At 40.5% G+C, this 16,267-nt stretch overlaps 2 protein-coding genes across 3 annotated transcripts in view; one reads left to right on the top strand and one right to left on the bottom strand.

Moving 5' to 3' along the window:
* Positions 1–8,132, bottom strand: part of ablim1b (actin binding LIM protein 1b) — a 100,470-nt gene extending 92,338 nt beyond the window's left edge. For both annotated transcript variants that reach the window (XM_017695988.2, XM_017695990.2), the window contains exon 1: positions 7,903–8,132. Coding sequence is in view for 1 of the 2 variants with exons in the window: in XM_017695990.2 (XP_017551479.1) it covers positions 7,903–7,915 (13 nt within the window). In the remaining variant the exon portion in view is untranslated. The remainder of the gene's footprint in view (positions 1–7,902) is intronic.
* A 1,114-nt stretch (positions 8,133–9,246) lies between these two features.
* Positions 9,247–15,615, top strand: trub1 (TruB pseudouridine (psi) synthase family member 1). Its single transcript, XM_017695879.2, has 8 exons — positions 9,247–9,390; positions 9,532–9,630; positions 9,711–9,766; positions 9,870–9,951; positions 10,054–10,126; positions 10,588–10,727; positions 14,644–14,700; positions 14,818–15,615. Exons 1-8 carry the CDS (start codon positions 9,264–9,266, stop codon positions 15,081–15,083), a joined length of 900 nt encoding a protein of 299 aa, XP_017551368.1. The 5' UTR covers positions 9,247–9,263; the 3' UTR covers positions 15,084–15,615.
* Positions 15,616–16,267: the final 652 nt, after the last annotated feature.

Below are 16,267 nucleotides of genomic sequence, written 5' to 3'. Positions count from 1 at the left end.
ATGTGTTTTTGGATCACTGAAGCAAGCAAATCTATTCTAGTAGAGCCCAAAAACAGAATTATGAACATTCTATATAACCATAATATGCCCCCTTTTCTGCTGTTAAAACACAACTTCCCAGTCCCAAGGTGTTCCTTTAATTAAATAATTAAGAACCAGCAGACAAGGAAGTGTGACAAAGAAGTCATGAAGTAAAAGATCAAATGGCCCTAAACAATTTGTAATTAGGTTTTGGTAACAGTGTATGAGATAATGGCTCTTTATTATGAGAAGGATCACTGGGTTTATATAGATATATCTTCTACAATAACACAGGAAGTAATTGAGACAAAAGTTGTCTGGCTGCCAAAAATACAGACAGCCTTTTCCCTGTGGGACTTCAAGTGGACTTCTGTCTGCCGAGTGATAAGACAGGGAAGTTGAATGGGCTTCAACTTGAAACATCACAGACCACAGGAGAATGAGGCCCCAAACCTTTCACGAATGCCCTGTAAGATAAACTGTGAAATGAAGCCGAACGTTTATTTTAGTGTGCGAGCTGCTCCGGGGCCTGGCGCAGATGGAGTGTTAGTCAGTACGGCAGTTTTTTTAGCAGAGAAGTACAGAATCAGCAGCCCTGGGGGAATTTGGAGCATAGGAGAGTGTGGTCAGCTAGAATCAAAATGATGGGCTCCATCCGGTGCTCATACACCTGCAAGGGATATATATTTATACATGCATACTTGTACATATATGCTACTTATGCTTGCTACATATCATGAATGTGCTGTATATTTACCACACTGGTGACTTTGCTGTATATATTTGCCACACAATACAGGCATGATCAAACATACTAGAGTGACAATATGTATATACAGATTTTGACTTGTGTCTGTATTGGAAAATCCAATATTATGATTAACAATCATCTCACAATATACTGTATAGCTCTATATGGTGATGCTCTCTCTCTCTCTCTCTCTCTCTCTCTCTCTCTATATATATATATATATATATATATATATATATATATATATACATATATATATATATATATATGTATATATATATATATATATATATATATATATATAGGCACCTCAGCAGAGAGACACCATTGCTAAACAGCGACTTTCACTGCTGCAGGAGACGTTCAAGCCATTTGAACATTATTAATTCTTACTTTGAGTACAAACAGAAAATGGAACTTTTAAGAATATATTTGATCTACAGCCGATTTTGTCAGACTCTAAAAATGACACTTGGAGATACAAGCTTTTCGGTATCTGTGACAGAAAAACACCTGAACAACCTGAAAGTAGCCAGAAATGAATCGAATACCATTCTGCAAACAAAATGGGCTGTAAGATGCTTTACAGACTGGCTGGAACCAAACAGCATTAATACTGGTCTAGAAAAAAATGACAATACTGAGCTAAACTTGATATTGCAGCAGTTTTATGGCTCAGTCTGATTTGGTCAGCACATACATGCATCTGTCTCCATTGAACCCACTTCAACCTAAACCTATCACCAACACACCACAAACAAACAGCAAACGGCCACCCTTGGCTGAGGCCCAGCTCATGCCATTGTTCAAAGTGAGGGCACTAATGTCCATAGAACCTCAAAACAATGTAGTGTTGTAAATCAGCATCTCCACACACAAAAGCAATGAAGTGAGTGACACAGAGAGTGACTGATGCCTAAAGAATGTTAAAGGCCTGAAGTTAAGGGAGACTTAAATAGCGAGGAGAAACTTGCTTTCATGTTGTGAGTTCAGCCTTTGTTTATTTGTCATCCGCTGAGTACTGAAAATTCTACAAATACATGTTTCTAAACAGTCACCGTCACCCATTGTGAGGCTCTGGCTGCTGTGGTTGTTTTACGTGCATGACCTCGTGGACGTTTCCTCCCTCAGCCACTAACAGATCCATTCAGCAAGGCATGGGGCCATTCTCCCTCTCTTGGGCTTCCAGCAGACACAGAGGTTTGGTATCAGCATTGAAAAAATGAAAGTAGGATATGGTAATTTTGGGACAACGTGATACAGATATGTACATGAAAATGCTGATGCATAAGCATTCATAAAATATCATCAGGACCCACAAAAGGGTCAGCATTTGTGCTGTATTTCTAAGTGGTGGGAGCTGATATTGAGCAAAAATGTGGACCATCTGGGGTGCCCTGAAGACTAGTTTCAGAACCACTGAACTGAGAGGTCAGCTCAACTCAAAATGATATAGTAACGGATTGCATGGCTTTTCTTGAGTTGATTCAACTTGAGGACACACAACTCAGATTTCTTAATTGAGTCAAAAGTTATCTTAATGCTTTTAGTTCTGCATTTCGGTTATTTAAATAAAATGAACTTGTTTTTTTTATATTCAACTTCCTCACCAGCCAAGACTCTCTCCATCACAGCATCCTGCGAGACACTAAGTACACACTCATGGATGGCTATGGCATCACTGGGGCTCAAACTCACAACCTCCTGTTGGGTAGACAGCTCAGTCCACTGCACCACTCAGGATCACATGAAGCAACTCAGATTCTGTGTCTACAAATGTTTAATACACTGGAGAAAATATTTGTTGTTTTGACTTTAAAGTGTGGCATCATCTCATGTGGTGTAGCTGTGTAATAATTCATCCCAAAATCAGGAGGTTGTGAGTTTGAATCTCAGCAATACCACAGCTGTCCATATCTGGAAACCCAAGAGGAGAATATGCCAGGTGGGACTGTGTGATAGAAGGAGTGCCAGCTAGTGGGGAAACTGAGTGGAAAAAAAAACACATTGAGTTCAGTTTCTCTAACCAAGATGCAGATCTAGAAACAGCAGCTTGGAGAATTTTTGACTCAACTAAGAAGTTTGAGTTGTGAGAACTCTGGTGTAGAAGAAAAGCCATGTAATCATTTACCAAATCATTTTAAGTTGAGCTGACCTCTCATTTTTTACAATGTATGTAATCAAATGTCAGTTGAAATATCAATCAAATCTAAATATTTGTTCAATGCTGATGTGATTCTGACATCATGGTGAGTCTCTAGCTGAAAGCAACTCAACAAGGAAATACAAGTACAATGTGGAAATTGTAGACTTCTCTACAGATGAAAGAGGCTGTAGGTGATTCTGAACTGAGAAAGCTATACAGCACTGAAAAAGCAGCTACACTGTAAGTCAAAAGTATTCAGTCACCCCTTCAAACTACTGAATTCAGCTACTTTAAGGTGCCCCCATTGCTGACACAGGCTCAACCACACACAGCTTGTATAATCTCTTTAGAAGAGCATTGATAATAGAACAGAACAGGGTCACCATGCTCAATTCTAGGCATTAGCTAGAAGGGAATGAAGCCCTCCAGCATTGGGTTGTGGAGCAGTGGATCTGTGTTCTCTGGAGTGATGGAGCTACTTCCAGTAGCTTAAGGTTGAGTTGGAGTGGTTCAGATCCAGAACCAGATCCAGATCCAGATGATTCCACAGTTTTGAAAGGTAATGTGTGGTCTGAGATGAGATGACGACCACGGAACCACATAGCTATTCCCTGTCACCGGCTCCTCCATCTCCCCTTCCCCCAAAGCGCCACTTATCTAGGCCGGCCGCTGAGAGGTGACATCCCAGTGACAGGAATGCAGTGGGCCCAGGCCATGCCCACTGAGGGCGGCTTGTGAACAGAGAGGGGGTGAAGGGCCGGCTTCCTGGTGGGATCAAGCCTAATTAAGTCTGGAATAACAGCTAAAGCCCTGCTGCTTTCACTGCGCTCCAACCTCAGCAGTCAGCAGCCCTGCTTCACCTCCTCTGGCTAACCACACCAGTGCTGGCCTGCAGAGGACCAAACAGGCCATCATCAGAGACTTGAGTGCCAGTGGCTAGCAGAACGACAACCCTACAGACCTACAAACAAGATATACTGGACACGTACTACAAGGCTTTTGGCACGAGTGCAACCAACAGACCTACTCTATTCTCTTTTGTTGAAGTAATATTTTATTAGGCCTAAATAAATGTTAGCTTTGGATGGAAAGCAGACTGGAGGAAAACAGTAGTTGCTAGGTGAAGAGTGACTCATGGGTATAATCCTTTGTACAGTTTCATGTTTATTCCAAAACACAGGTGAGGAGTTACCGAGTATGGTGAAAGGGGCAGTGAAGGGTGGCCTGTGTTATTGCATTGCCTTATATAGCCATTATATCTCCTGATCTCAACCACTGAAGACATATACAGACCTACTAAAGCCACACAGATAACAAGAGCAGGTAAAACGCAACAGAAGCTGTAATGATGGAGTAGACATTATATATTGATGTTGTTTCTACAAACCTCAACATCGTAAGCAGACACATAAGCATTATGTTCCTCAGGGACTGAATACTATGAGTAAGTAGGGCTGTCACTACAGATTAAATTAGCAATCAAATAATCTACCAATCTTTTTTTAGTCATCAAGTCTTCAGAGTTAAAAAACTAAACAATAAAAGTAAAAGGCTAAACAATATAAAATGGATTAAACAATGACATACACAACGAAGCATAGCCTTTCAAAGATACAAAATACTTTTAAAATTTACATATATGTAAATGTACTATATAAATGAGTGTATATATATATATATATATATATATATATATATGTATACCAGGGCTAAATTAATTGTTTCTTCATGCTTTAGACATGGTGTCTTTAAGGCATCTGACCCCCTTCTGCATCCTCTCTGCCTCTTAAACTTGACTCATAGAACCAAACAAAAAAGTCTGGAATTTGGAGCTGTATTCTAATTAAATATTTGAAGTCTGATTAAAAAAATACTGACTTCTGGAACGTTCCTCTCTGTGTGTTGTTAGAAGAGGTTTACTTTTCAGATCCTTGCACTGATTCCATCTGACAGCCTTAACTGGGCTTCCCTGTGGGCTGACAATGATCCAGGGTTAGAGAGAGAGAGAGAGAGAGAGAGAGAGAGAGAGAGAGAGAGAGAAGGAAGAGGGAGAGTGAAGGAAGAGGGAGAGAAAAGAGACAGCGAAAGAGAGCAAAAGAGAGCAGAGAGAAGGAGAGACATAGAGAAAAGGAGAGAGAATGTGAGTGTAAGAGAGAGAGAGAGAGAGAGAGAGACAGAGAGAGAGAGACAGAGAGAGATATGTAATGTGATGGATATCCAAAAGCCTGTTCAGAATTGGGACTGTGAAAAGTCGTCCGTGTTGTCAGTCCAGATTTATTTGTTTTGCTCCTGAAAGTTTAGAGGTTTGATATGTTTTCTCAGTCTAACTGCAGCCAGAAGTCAGTCACCGTCACCTCAATGACCGCATGTTAATGAGTGGACACCTGTGTAAAGCGCTTTCGTCCAGTCCACAATGCAGAGGTTAAAGGTCAAAAGTGAAACATGTATGACCCCTTGACTCGCAGCTACTAAAAACAGGGGAGGGAGAAGGGGGCAAGTAAGAAAAATACACAGGGGCACTTACATATATCTTAGAGGGATGTGACTGGGGCTTTGCCCAAGCTAAACAATCTGAAAGGAAACTGGGCACTTCCAAAGTTAAACAGACCTTTCAAGCCAAAACTCTGTTGTATGAGCACGATGGATCTCGCACACCACATAGCAGCTGTCAGAAACACACACACAACACAGACCCTCCAGCAAAACAAAAATTTAATATCTCCTCTTTTGTAACAGTTTTTCATTTGACAGTTTTATGTGGAAAACGCTACTTGCAGATTTCAAAATGAATGGGTTCACTAGGGATTGCTCAGAATCAATACACTGTTTGGAAACAGGGTCTTGGAACAAAACTAATCCTTGAACTGGCTGAAAAAATGACAAAGGAAAGCACAGAAAAAACGTAGCATACTGGAAAACCAATGACTTTTGGTCATACTATATTTAGACGCATTCCATGACTGCTCACGCTGGCGTTCACCCTTTCTTCCTTCACTGTGCACAACTCAAGAGCACCAGCAGACCTGAAGAAACAGATTTCATAAGGTCAGAGCAGACTGACCAAAACAAACACCAATAAACAGAAATGTTTGGTTGGCATGTCATACCTGGGTGTGATTTAGACTGTTTCACTCTGGTTCATTGGTCATCAGGTCTGGACATTCTAAAGACAATTCCAAAGACCTTCTAGAATGTTGCTGTTTGCTGTGGAATGTTTGTTCGGTGAGCTCTGGCCTTCAGACAAACTCTCTCAGGACATTTTAACAAAATAACAAGACTTTGAAGGAACCTAAGATCTGATCTCTTATTCTGAACACAGCACTACACTAAATTTGTGACTCCTACTTCATCCATTGATGGGTATTTTATTACTTCAGTTTAAAAAAAGAGTTTGTACTAGATGTACTATATAAACATTGTTATTTGGGGGCATTTTGTTATTTGTTGTTTGGGGGCAGTCGTGGGCTGGAGGGTAGAGAACCAGCCCTGTGACTAAAAGGTTGCTGGTTCGATCCCCAGCACCGATAGTCCACGATTGAGGTGTCCTTGAGCAAGACACCAAACACCCAATTGCTCCCTAAGCTGCAAAAACTCCTCATTTTGAACACTATTTTTTTTGTGATGTCATGTAAACCAACCGTAGATTCTTACTAGCACTACAGCACTAACACCACTCACCCTTTTCTGATACCAATACCGATATTGTAACCTTGAGAACTGTCAATACTAATATCAAACTATACTAATATCAAAGTTTAAAATGAGCTATTTTTAATCAAAGCACTTCACTTAAGATGTAAAAGCAGGCTATCGTGCTTAAACTACTCAAACACTCTACAACCCCACAGGAAGAAACACACAGCACAGATAAAAACATTCATACAGAGCAAAGTATAGCAGTCTATGGCAATGCATAGCAATACACCCCCCAAAGGAGAGATAATAACTTAGGGCTGGGCAATATGACAATATATAGTGCTATCATGATAAATTACATTACAATACAATACAGTACACATTTCTGAACATGGATATCGTCAGTACTCCCAGAACACTGACCAACCGCATGTTTCATTATAAAGAGAGCAGAATTAGTCTCGTTCAAAAACTGGATTTAGTGCAACACGGTATACTAAATATTGATAAAAAAGTCTTTTTTATAGTACTTTTTAAGTGTAGCACTATTTTCTAACTGATCAGATGCCTGAAAAGATCAATATTGTGACATGTCATGTATCATGAAAATTTCTTGAAGTATCGCATTCGATTTTTGACATGTGCCCCACCTTTATATTAACATGCCTGATGCCTGATGTCATCTGTAGTTCTTACAGTATAAACCTCCTACAAGCTCCTGCTATACTGCATTGCTGTGAGCCGCCGGTGTGATTCCCACAATCGGGCTGAGCTGTGAGTGCCAGTCACACAGAAACCCAACAGTGCCGTGCAGAAAGAGCACCAAGAGCAGCACCACAGCTGTAGTAGGACATGATCCGCCATACAACATTGTGGGAAAACAGCCTGTGATAAAACAGGACCGCAAGAAGACCATCACTCGCTTACTGAACCCGTCCCATCGCTAACCCCACACACCTGCCAGGATAAATGATGCAGCCCATTTAGACGGGCGCTGGAATCCGAGCTATTCAGAAAGTGTCGTAGCGCTAAAGGGACCAAGGTAATGTCCACTCACTGGCCACTGTCCATGCTTCAGCTCTGAGGACAGAGTTTAATGTGAGAAACTGAAGGCTCAGGCAGCGAGTTTCATACAGAGCGACGCGGCCAGTCCGCCCGCTTCATTAAAGCTCACTGACATTTCCCACTGTATGGACATCCAATTCCAAGTTGGCGAAAGGCTTTAAGGCGATGCTGCTCACAAATACGTGGCAGCGAAGAGACCCACACTGGATCGAGACGCTACTGAGATGAACTTTGATCTTGACACACCGAGTCCATATTGAAAACTAATGTAAACCACTCTCACCTCTCGCAGACATGCTTGCGGGAAAAGCGGAGATTTTCCACCTGGAACCAAAGGGCAACGGTCAGAAACGTGTCCTCACTGCTGACTGCAGCCTCCTCGAGTCGTATAAAGGGGCGATAAAGGACGTGTGTGTCTCCATAAGCAGGACGGCGGTGTATCCGCGTGAGCGGGCATGCAGCTCACACTCCACAGAGAGAGAGAGAGAGAGAGAGAGAGAGAGAGAGAGAGAGAGAGAGAGCCTGCCCTCCTTCACTACTGGGTGTGCCTCACTCTACTCCTGTCTGACTGGACCACAGCATGTCTTCAGTCCGGTATTACTCATTTACTACATGCTTATAGGCTGCACTCTGCCTGTCACTTCTGTGGCACTACTGCCGTTCCAAACTATTCAGGCTGTATCTTAACAGCTTTTCGAATAAAAATACATATATAAATATAACAGTGACATAAATCATAAAACTTTGACACAGCCAGATTTCACAGTTCCCTCATTCATGTTCCTCGCGATGCTTAACAAAAGTTTGTAAACACCGCCCCCGCGAGGTCTGTTTCCATACTGCACGACGTAAAAATGGCATTAGCCAATTTAACTTGTGAATTATTATTCGTTTGTATGTTTTATTTATTTCTCAAAATTTCCGAATAAAAATGTTTTTTAAAGTGACGTGTTTTGTTTGTTTTTTGTAAGTTTATTTATTAACCCAATCATTTTTATTCTTTTTTTTTTGTAATTTATTTATCATTGAACTTGACCGGGACTCTTAGTCATTTATCAAGTATCATATATTAACTCATCTTCTTTCTTTTCCAACAAATACCAGCTTCTGATTGGTGATGTATGTGGCTTCCCAGCAAACACACAACGTTGTCACAACCGTCTGAGGAATTACGTTTCAACGTTGTGACAACGTAGAGAGCACCATGCAGACGACGTTGCGTGCACCAAAACACTACGTTGCCACAACGTTGTCACAACGTAACTGTGTTTGTAGGGTTCGATCTAACAGTATCAATCACATTTTTAATCATATGACATTTTCATAGCTTTCTTCACAATAATATTGGCATTTTCTCTTGTTTTGTTACAAATCAGTAGCCCCTTTTTACCGCACAGGCTTTAATATGTTCATTTTAATAACGTTCTTTTAGTCAATTTAATCAATTTGATCAATAAAAAATCGCTCTGACATGTGGACCTAAAACATGTACATTTGCAGACATAGACACTAAAAATATGTAACTACAGGTACTAAATGTGGGTAAAAGTCTCGCGTAGCTGTAAACGCACCCCTCTCGCTTTAAAAACAACTAATACCGTCGGTTCGATGACGCTATCATTGTGCGCATGGCAGCAGGAGAGCATGGCTGCTGTCAACAACGTTACCTTGCCGAAGTTACAATCTTTAAACGGCATTTTTGCCATATTTAAGAAACAGGGGCCCACCTCTGCCGATGTGTTAAACACACTTAAACACAAGCTTTTAAAAGGTAGACTGTTTTCTGTTTACTACTGCTTACTTTAGAGAGCAGCGGCCGTTTGAGAGGCTCTGCTGAGCTGAACAAAACGGAGATCAATGGAATAGATTCGTTACAGATTTTTAATATAATATAAGTGTTTTTCTCACTCAGAGGCTGGCGCTGTTAACCAGAACCCTCGGAAAAGGAAGAAGCAAGCTTTAAAGCTCGGCCATGGTGGGACCCTAGACAGCAATGCTTCTGGTGTTCTCGGTAAGGCGTTATCACTGAACCACCACATGAGGAAAATCACTGAACCAGGACGTTTTAACCGCAGTATGTCTCTCCTGCAGTGGTTGGAATTGGTGAAGGAACGAAGATGCTCACCACGATGCTGGCTGGATCAAAGGTACACCGAGAGTTTCTCTTTTTGTTCGACTGTGTATGCTGGGTTGCGTTGCTGTTTCAGTGATGCTGTAACGTAGTTAGCTTAAGTGTTTTGATTTCTACAGAAATATACAGCGGTTGGAGAGCTGGGCAAAGCAACGGACACCTTGGATAGCACAGGAAGCGTTGTTCAAGAGATGAGCTATGGTACATTCCCCAAATCCCAAATGCTTATACTTACTGAAGCAGGCAACGTTGGTTAGTCCAAGTCATGATGACTGTGCACTCTTTGTTTGTTTGTTTTCAAAGATCACATCACAAGAGAGGCTTTTGAAGAAAAGCTGAAGGAGTTTATTGGTGAAATCATGCAGGTCCCCCCTCTGTGAGTCACTGACATGTGCCTTTCTGATTTGGACTAAAATGCTCACTTAATGCTGTGCACTGCACTGTTTGGCTTCATGACCGTATCAGACAGTCATGTAGAGGTATGGAGCTGGTTTCCTGGATGTGGATAAAGCCTAGTCCTGGACCAAGTTGCAGCGTCAAAGATGAATCCGCATTGCAGATTCTTTCAAGTCTAGGTGTAATCTAGGTCTGTGAAACTGTCCCAAGGTGTTTTTCCTGGATAATTATCTTATCAGCCCTACACAGTATTGTTGTTATATTGGTATCGATACTGGAAGATGAAAGTGGTGTGGTGTAATCCAGTCTTGCTGGCTTGTACTGTGTAGCCCTATAAACATAGGCAATGTGTGCATATTCCCCAGAGACCCTAGAGGGCCTGGAACGTTGTTTTATTCCACTGTACACTTATTTGTTTTGGATGACTTCTTGGTCTTCTAGGTATTCAGCATTGAAGAAAGATGGCAAGCGCCTTTCTGTATTGTTAAAACAAGGGCATAAGGTAGAAGCTAAGCCTGCACGACCAGTTACAGTTTACAACCTCTCGCTGCAAGACTTCAATCCACCTCTCTTCACTTTGGGTTAGTAGATATATTATGGTGCTGTTATGATGCTATTTGCTATGTCTTGTTTACCATTTATTTATCCCACTGCAGGAAAATTCACCTCCACATTTAACCCATCTGTGCAGTGAATCTCCCACATGCACGCTAGTGAATGCGCACACACTAGAGGGCAGTGAGCACATGACGCAGCACACTTCTTGTATTTGGTTCATTTTGTGTTTGCATTTTTTTTATAGCTCTTTGGCCAGTTTGACTTGGGTCATTAATACTTAGCGTTTGGTACATTTGGTTATGTCTAAAAGCTGTTTTCAAACCCAAATGAGGTCCAGCAGACCCATCTCTGGCCTATGTGGAAACAGTGGACTGGGGTTTACTCCCAGTGAACTCTGGTGCACTGTATCTGAAGCCTATCCAATCTTGGCCCTGAACATCATATAACATAATTAGCTTATCATACTGTCATATTACTGTATTTATACAGCGGTGGTCCAAATAACCATTTTTTGCAGGAGCACAATACAGCATGAATGAGTTACCCTCATATATTTTCCATTGTTGCCTGAGATCCCACATAGAAATAACCAATATTTATCACAGTCTAGGTCTTGGAACCGATGTACAGAATTGCTCCAATTTAGAAGAAATGATCATGTATGAAAACGGATCTATGATGATGGGTGTGGACTCATGTTTGGGCCAAGTGTGAAAATGTGCTTATTTCTGGCTTTACACAGTGAGACGTTCATGCATATAGTTACAAGCAACATTGTGTATGTACATGTTGACAGCTACACAAAGTGATTCAAAAGCAGTCACAGTTGCATGGAACATGTTCAGTTACTATTTAGTCACTACTTAGATACTTTATTGATCCCGAAGGAAATTTAGGAATTAGTTGTTTGCAACATGCTGTTTACATTTGCATATTTGTAGTATTTTTATTCTTTATATAATTTTGACAGTTGCCATTTATATACATCCATTCATCTATTGTAGGGTGGTCACATGTGCAACCCACAAATGCATCTGACTGGGATTATATGTTGCCAAAAATGTCTGGGATTTGACTTTGGTTTCGTGTTGAGGACTGCTGTGTACATATTGCATTGTATTGCTCTTCTGCCCCCAGTTTCCTCTTTCTTTTGAAAGCACAAATATGATCATCTTAAATAGTTCGTTCTCTCTCTTTCATAATAAATAGAGAGAGAGAGAGAGAGAGAGAGAGAGAGATTTACTGTCCTCTGAAAATAACACACAGCCATTAATGTCTAAATAGCTGGTAACATAGGTGAGTACACCTCACAGTGAACATGTCCAAATTGTGCTCAAAGTGTCAATTATTTTGTGTGACCACCATTATTAGCTAGCAGTGCCTTAACCCTCTCGGGCATGGAATTCACCAGAGCTGCACAGGTTGCTATTGGAATCCTCTTCCACTCCTCCATGATGACATCACGGAGCTGGTGGGTGTTAAGACACCTTGCACTCCTCCTCCTTTCATATGAGGATGCCCCACAGGTGCTCAATTAGGTTTAGGTCTGGAGACATACTTGGCCAGTCCATCACCTCTACCATCAGCATCTTGTCATCTTGGAGGTGTGTTTGGGGTCATTATTGAGTTGGAAAATTGCCATGCGGTGCAGTTTCCGAAGGGAGGGGGTCATGCTTTGCTTCAGAATGTCATATTACATGTTGGAATTCATGTAATTCCTTCTGGGACGACGACTATATTGCTGTACAAGCTGTACACTGACTACTTCAAGTTATATCCAAGTTTCATTTCTATAGTGATGTCCCAGGAAAAGATATAATAAAATATTTGCAGAAATGTCAGGTGTGCATCTATATTATATATACACACACACACACATCGCTGTTGTCGGAACAAAACCTTAAATCTCCAAAATGGTAAGTTTACAGAAGAGAAAAAAACCTACATTACTTTTAATGTACAACCCCAATTCCAATGAAGTTGGGATGTTACAAAACATAAATAAAAATAGAATATGTTGATTTGCAAATCCTTTTCAACCTATATTCAGTTGAATACACTACAAAGACAAGATATTTAATGTTCCAACGGATAAACTTTATTGTTTTTTGCAAATATTGACTCATTTTGAATTTGATGCCTGCAACACATTCCAAAGAAGTTGGGACAGGGGCGTGTTTACCACTGTGTTACATCACCTTTCCTTTTAACAACACTCAATAAGGGTTTGGGAACTGAGGACACTAATTGTTGAAGCTTTGTAGGTGGAATTCTTTCTCATACTTGCTTGATGTACAACTTCAGTTACTCAACAGTCCGGGGTCTCCGTTGTCGTATTTTGCGATACACAATTTCAATGGGAGACAGGTCTGGACTGCAGGCAGGCCAGTCTAATACCCGCACTATTTTACTACGAGGTCACGCTGTTGTAACACGTGCAGAATGTGGCTTGGCATTGTCTTGCTGAAATAAGCAGGGACGTCCCTGAAAAAGACATTGCTTGGATGGCAGCATATGTTGCTCCAAAACCTGTATGTACCTTTCAGCATTAATGGTGCCTTCACAGATGTGCAAGTTACCCATGCCATGGGCACTAACACACCCCCCACACCATCAGAGATGCTGGCTTTTGAACTTTGCGCTGAAAACAATCCAGACAGTGCTTTTCCTCTTTGGCCCAGAGGACAACGACATCCATGATTTCCAAAAACAATTTGAAATGTGGACTCATCAGACCACAGGATACTTTTCCACTTTGCGTCAGTCCATCTCAGATGAGCTCGGGCCCAGAGAAGCCGGCGGCGTTTCTGGGTGTTGTTGATATATGGCTTTCGCTTTGCGTGGCAGAGTTTTAACTTGTACTTGTAGATGGAGCGACAAACTGTGTTCACTGACAATGGTTTTCTGAAGTGTTCCTGAGCCCATGTGGGAATATCCGTTACAGGAGGATGTCGGGTTTTTAATGCAGTGCTACCTGAGGAATCGAAGGTCACGGGCATTCAATATTGGTTTTCTGCCTTGCCGCTTACTTGCAAAGATTACTCCAGATTCTCTGAATCTTGTGATGATATTATGGACTGTAGATGATGAAATCCCTAAATTCCTTGCAATTGCACGTTGAGAAACGTTGTTCTTAAACTGTTGGACTATTTGCTCACACAGTTGTTCACAAGGTGGAGAACCTCGCCCCATCCTTGCTTGTGAACGACTGAGCCTTTCAGGGATGTTCCCTTTATACCCAATCATGACACTCACCTGTTTCCAATGAACCTGTTCACCTGTGGAATGTTCCAAACAGGTGTTTTTTGAGCATTCCTCAACTTTCCCAGTCTTTTGTTGCCCCTCTCCCAACTTCTTTGGAACGTGTTGCAGGCATCAAATTCAAAATGAGTGAATATTTCCAAAAACAAAGTTTATCCATTTGAACATTAAATATCTTGTCTTTGTAGTGTATTCAATTGAATATAGGTTGCTAAGGATTTGCAAATCAACATATTCTATTTTTATTTATGTTTTGCAAATCATCGTATTCTGTTTTTATTTATGTTTTACACAACGTCCCAAATTCATTGGAATTGGGGTTGTAAGTCAATGGAACCAGACTGTTTTCCAAGTCACTTTGGCCTATTTCTTTAGGTCCATTTATTATGAAATTTACATACAATTTAAAGGGCAATAGGCATTTTCAAATTATGTGAAAAACAAAAATGGAGATATTGTTCCGACAGCAGCGATTTAAAGAAAGAAAGAAATAAAATGTGTGTGTGTGTGTGTGTGTGTGTGTGTATGTGTGTGTATATATATATATATATATATATATATAATATATAAAAAACCATGCCTTCATTTGACCAAACTGACTAGACCTAAATATTATATATTGGAGGGGTATTGATCATTAACACTATTTACAGAACATGTTGCTTTCTGTGTTGACAGATATTGAGTGTGGTGGAGGGTTTTATGTCCGAAGCCTGGTGGACGATTTGGGAAAAGGTACGAAGCTAAAAATTATTACTGGACAATATTGACAGAAGTAGACAGTCATTTTCATTGATTCAATTTTGTAGTTTTAAGAGACTTGAGTCATCTCTCTGTCTCCACCCTGTGCAGCTCTGTCTTCATGTGCTCATGTGCGAGAGCTGACCAGGACTAAGCAGGGTCAGTTCACGTTGGAAGAGCATGTGTTAAGAGAGGAGCGCTGGACCTTCCAGGACATTTCTCAGAGCTTACATCCCTGCCCAGAGCCCACATCCCAGCAGAACAACAGCAAAAAGGGCAAGCCACAGGGGAAACCTGCCCAGCCTAGCTCTGGAAGTGCTAGTGGAGATCACAATTGCAACAGTACTGAAGGCACCAGCGGAGATCACAATGACTAGAGGCTACTACAGAACTCGAAGGAGCTGCCTTTATCCAGTAGTTCTGGATCTTTATATTAATTCTAGTGACCTTAATCCTTTTTTTTTACGTGCATTATTTTTTTTAGTTCTTGGCAGTAGTCCAGAAATCACAAGTAACAATGCAATATCAAGAAATTGCAGTGCGTGACGGAGAAGCTCAAGTTCACTGGAGCAGTAACACAAGCTCTTGTGACTTAGACAAGGCTTCTTTATGGTGGTATTGTTTTATAACAATGTTTGGTTGGCTGCTGTCCTCATCCAGAGTGTGTTCCAAAAGCAGTGATTATTTTTTTCCGTGAACTGTGAGCAGTTTGTGGCGAGACTAAACTGCTGTGTTATTTTGGTGGCAATGCACCAGCTGGCTGCTCTTAATGGCTATGATGTAAGTAGCACTGATGTATTTGCAGTTATTCATTTTTTTAAAATTTCATTATTTTAGATTAAAATCTGCCATATTTAGTGCTGGTGACATTAAACCACATTTTTGATTAAAAGATGTTCCCGATCACCACTGTGGCTTTTGTTGTGCACTTGAAGCTGCTAATACATACATCCTAATTTTAAATTAAATAGGGAAAATACAAACAAATTCCAATTTATTTTGGAGGTGAATAGAAACCCAGCATAACGGTAATTCCACAAGCTAAGTTAAATAAATTGATGCTTTCGCTATACTGTAGTGTAGAACTAGGCAAATGCCATTCAGCTAACTTACTGTCCAAAAGCATTGTAGGGGTGTGGTATTAATTTAAACGCACTACTGTTAGTGGAAGCTGAGCTACAAGTTTGAATGCAAGCCACAGAGAAAACTGAATAAAGCTTTATATCAATTGATATCACTTCAAAAAGTATTTAATAAGGAGTTTCCCATAATTATGTTTGACTTAGTATCTCAATTATGATTATTTCACAATATTAAGATACTCTTAATTGTGACACCTCATTATTTTTAAGTGGTATTGTGTAAATATGAAATTCTGAGTCATATTTGAGAAAGATCACAGTTGATGGTGTCATAATTAGTATGTTAGTATAGTTAGGAGAAATGTTCCAATTATTAAGTCGTAATTGAGAACTCATTAGAAGATACTAAATAATGACCAATTTGTTTTTAAATCATACATAACTCAGCTGTTAAAATGTAAGCAAAGTCATTCAGAGTG

This window comes from Pygocentrus nattereri, chromosome 13 (assembly GCF_015220715.1).
Source record: "Pygocentrus nattereri isolate fPygNat1 chromosome 13, fPygNat1.pri, whole genome shotgun sequence".
Lineage (NCBI taxonomy): Eukaryota > Metazoa > Chordata > Actinopteri > Characiformes > Serrasalmidae > Pygocentrus > Pygocentrus nattereri.
This window is presented reverse-complemented; position numbering and strand designations above follow the sequence as displayed.

Bases quoted from the DNA above. Each gene is read 5' to 3' on its own strand.
- trub1 (XM_017695879.2), top strand. From the start codon at position 9,264: ATGGCTGCTGTCAACAACGTTACCTTGCCGAAGTTACAATCTTTAAAC. The intron at 9,391-9,531 runs GTAGACTGTTTT...TTTCTCACTCAG, and splicing joins TAAACACAAGCTTTTAAAAG to AGGCTGGCGCTGTTAACCAG. The intron at 9,767-9,869 runs GTACACCGAGAG...TGATTTCTACAG, and splicing joins CGATGCTGGCTGGATCAAAG to AAATATACAGCGGTTGGAGA.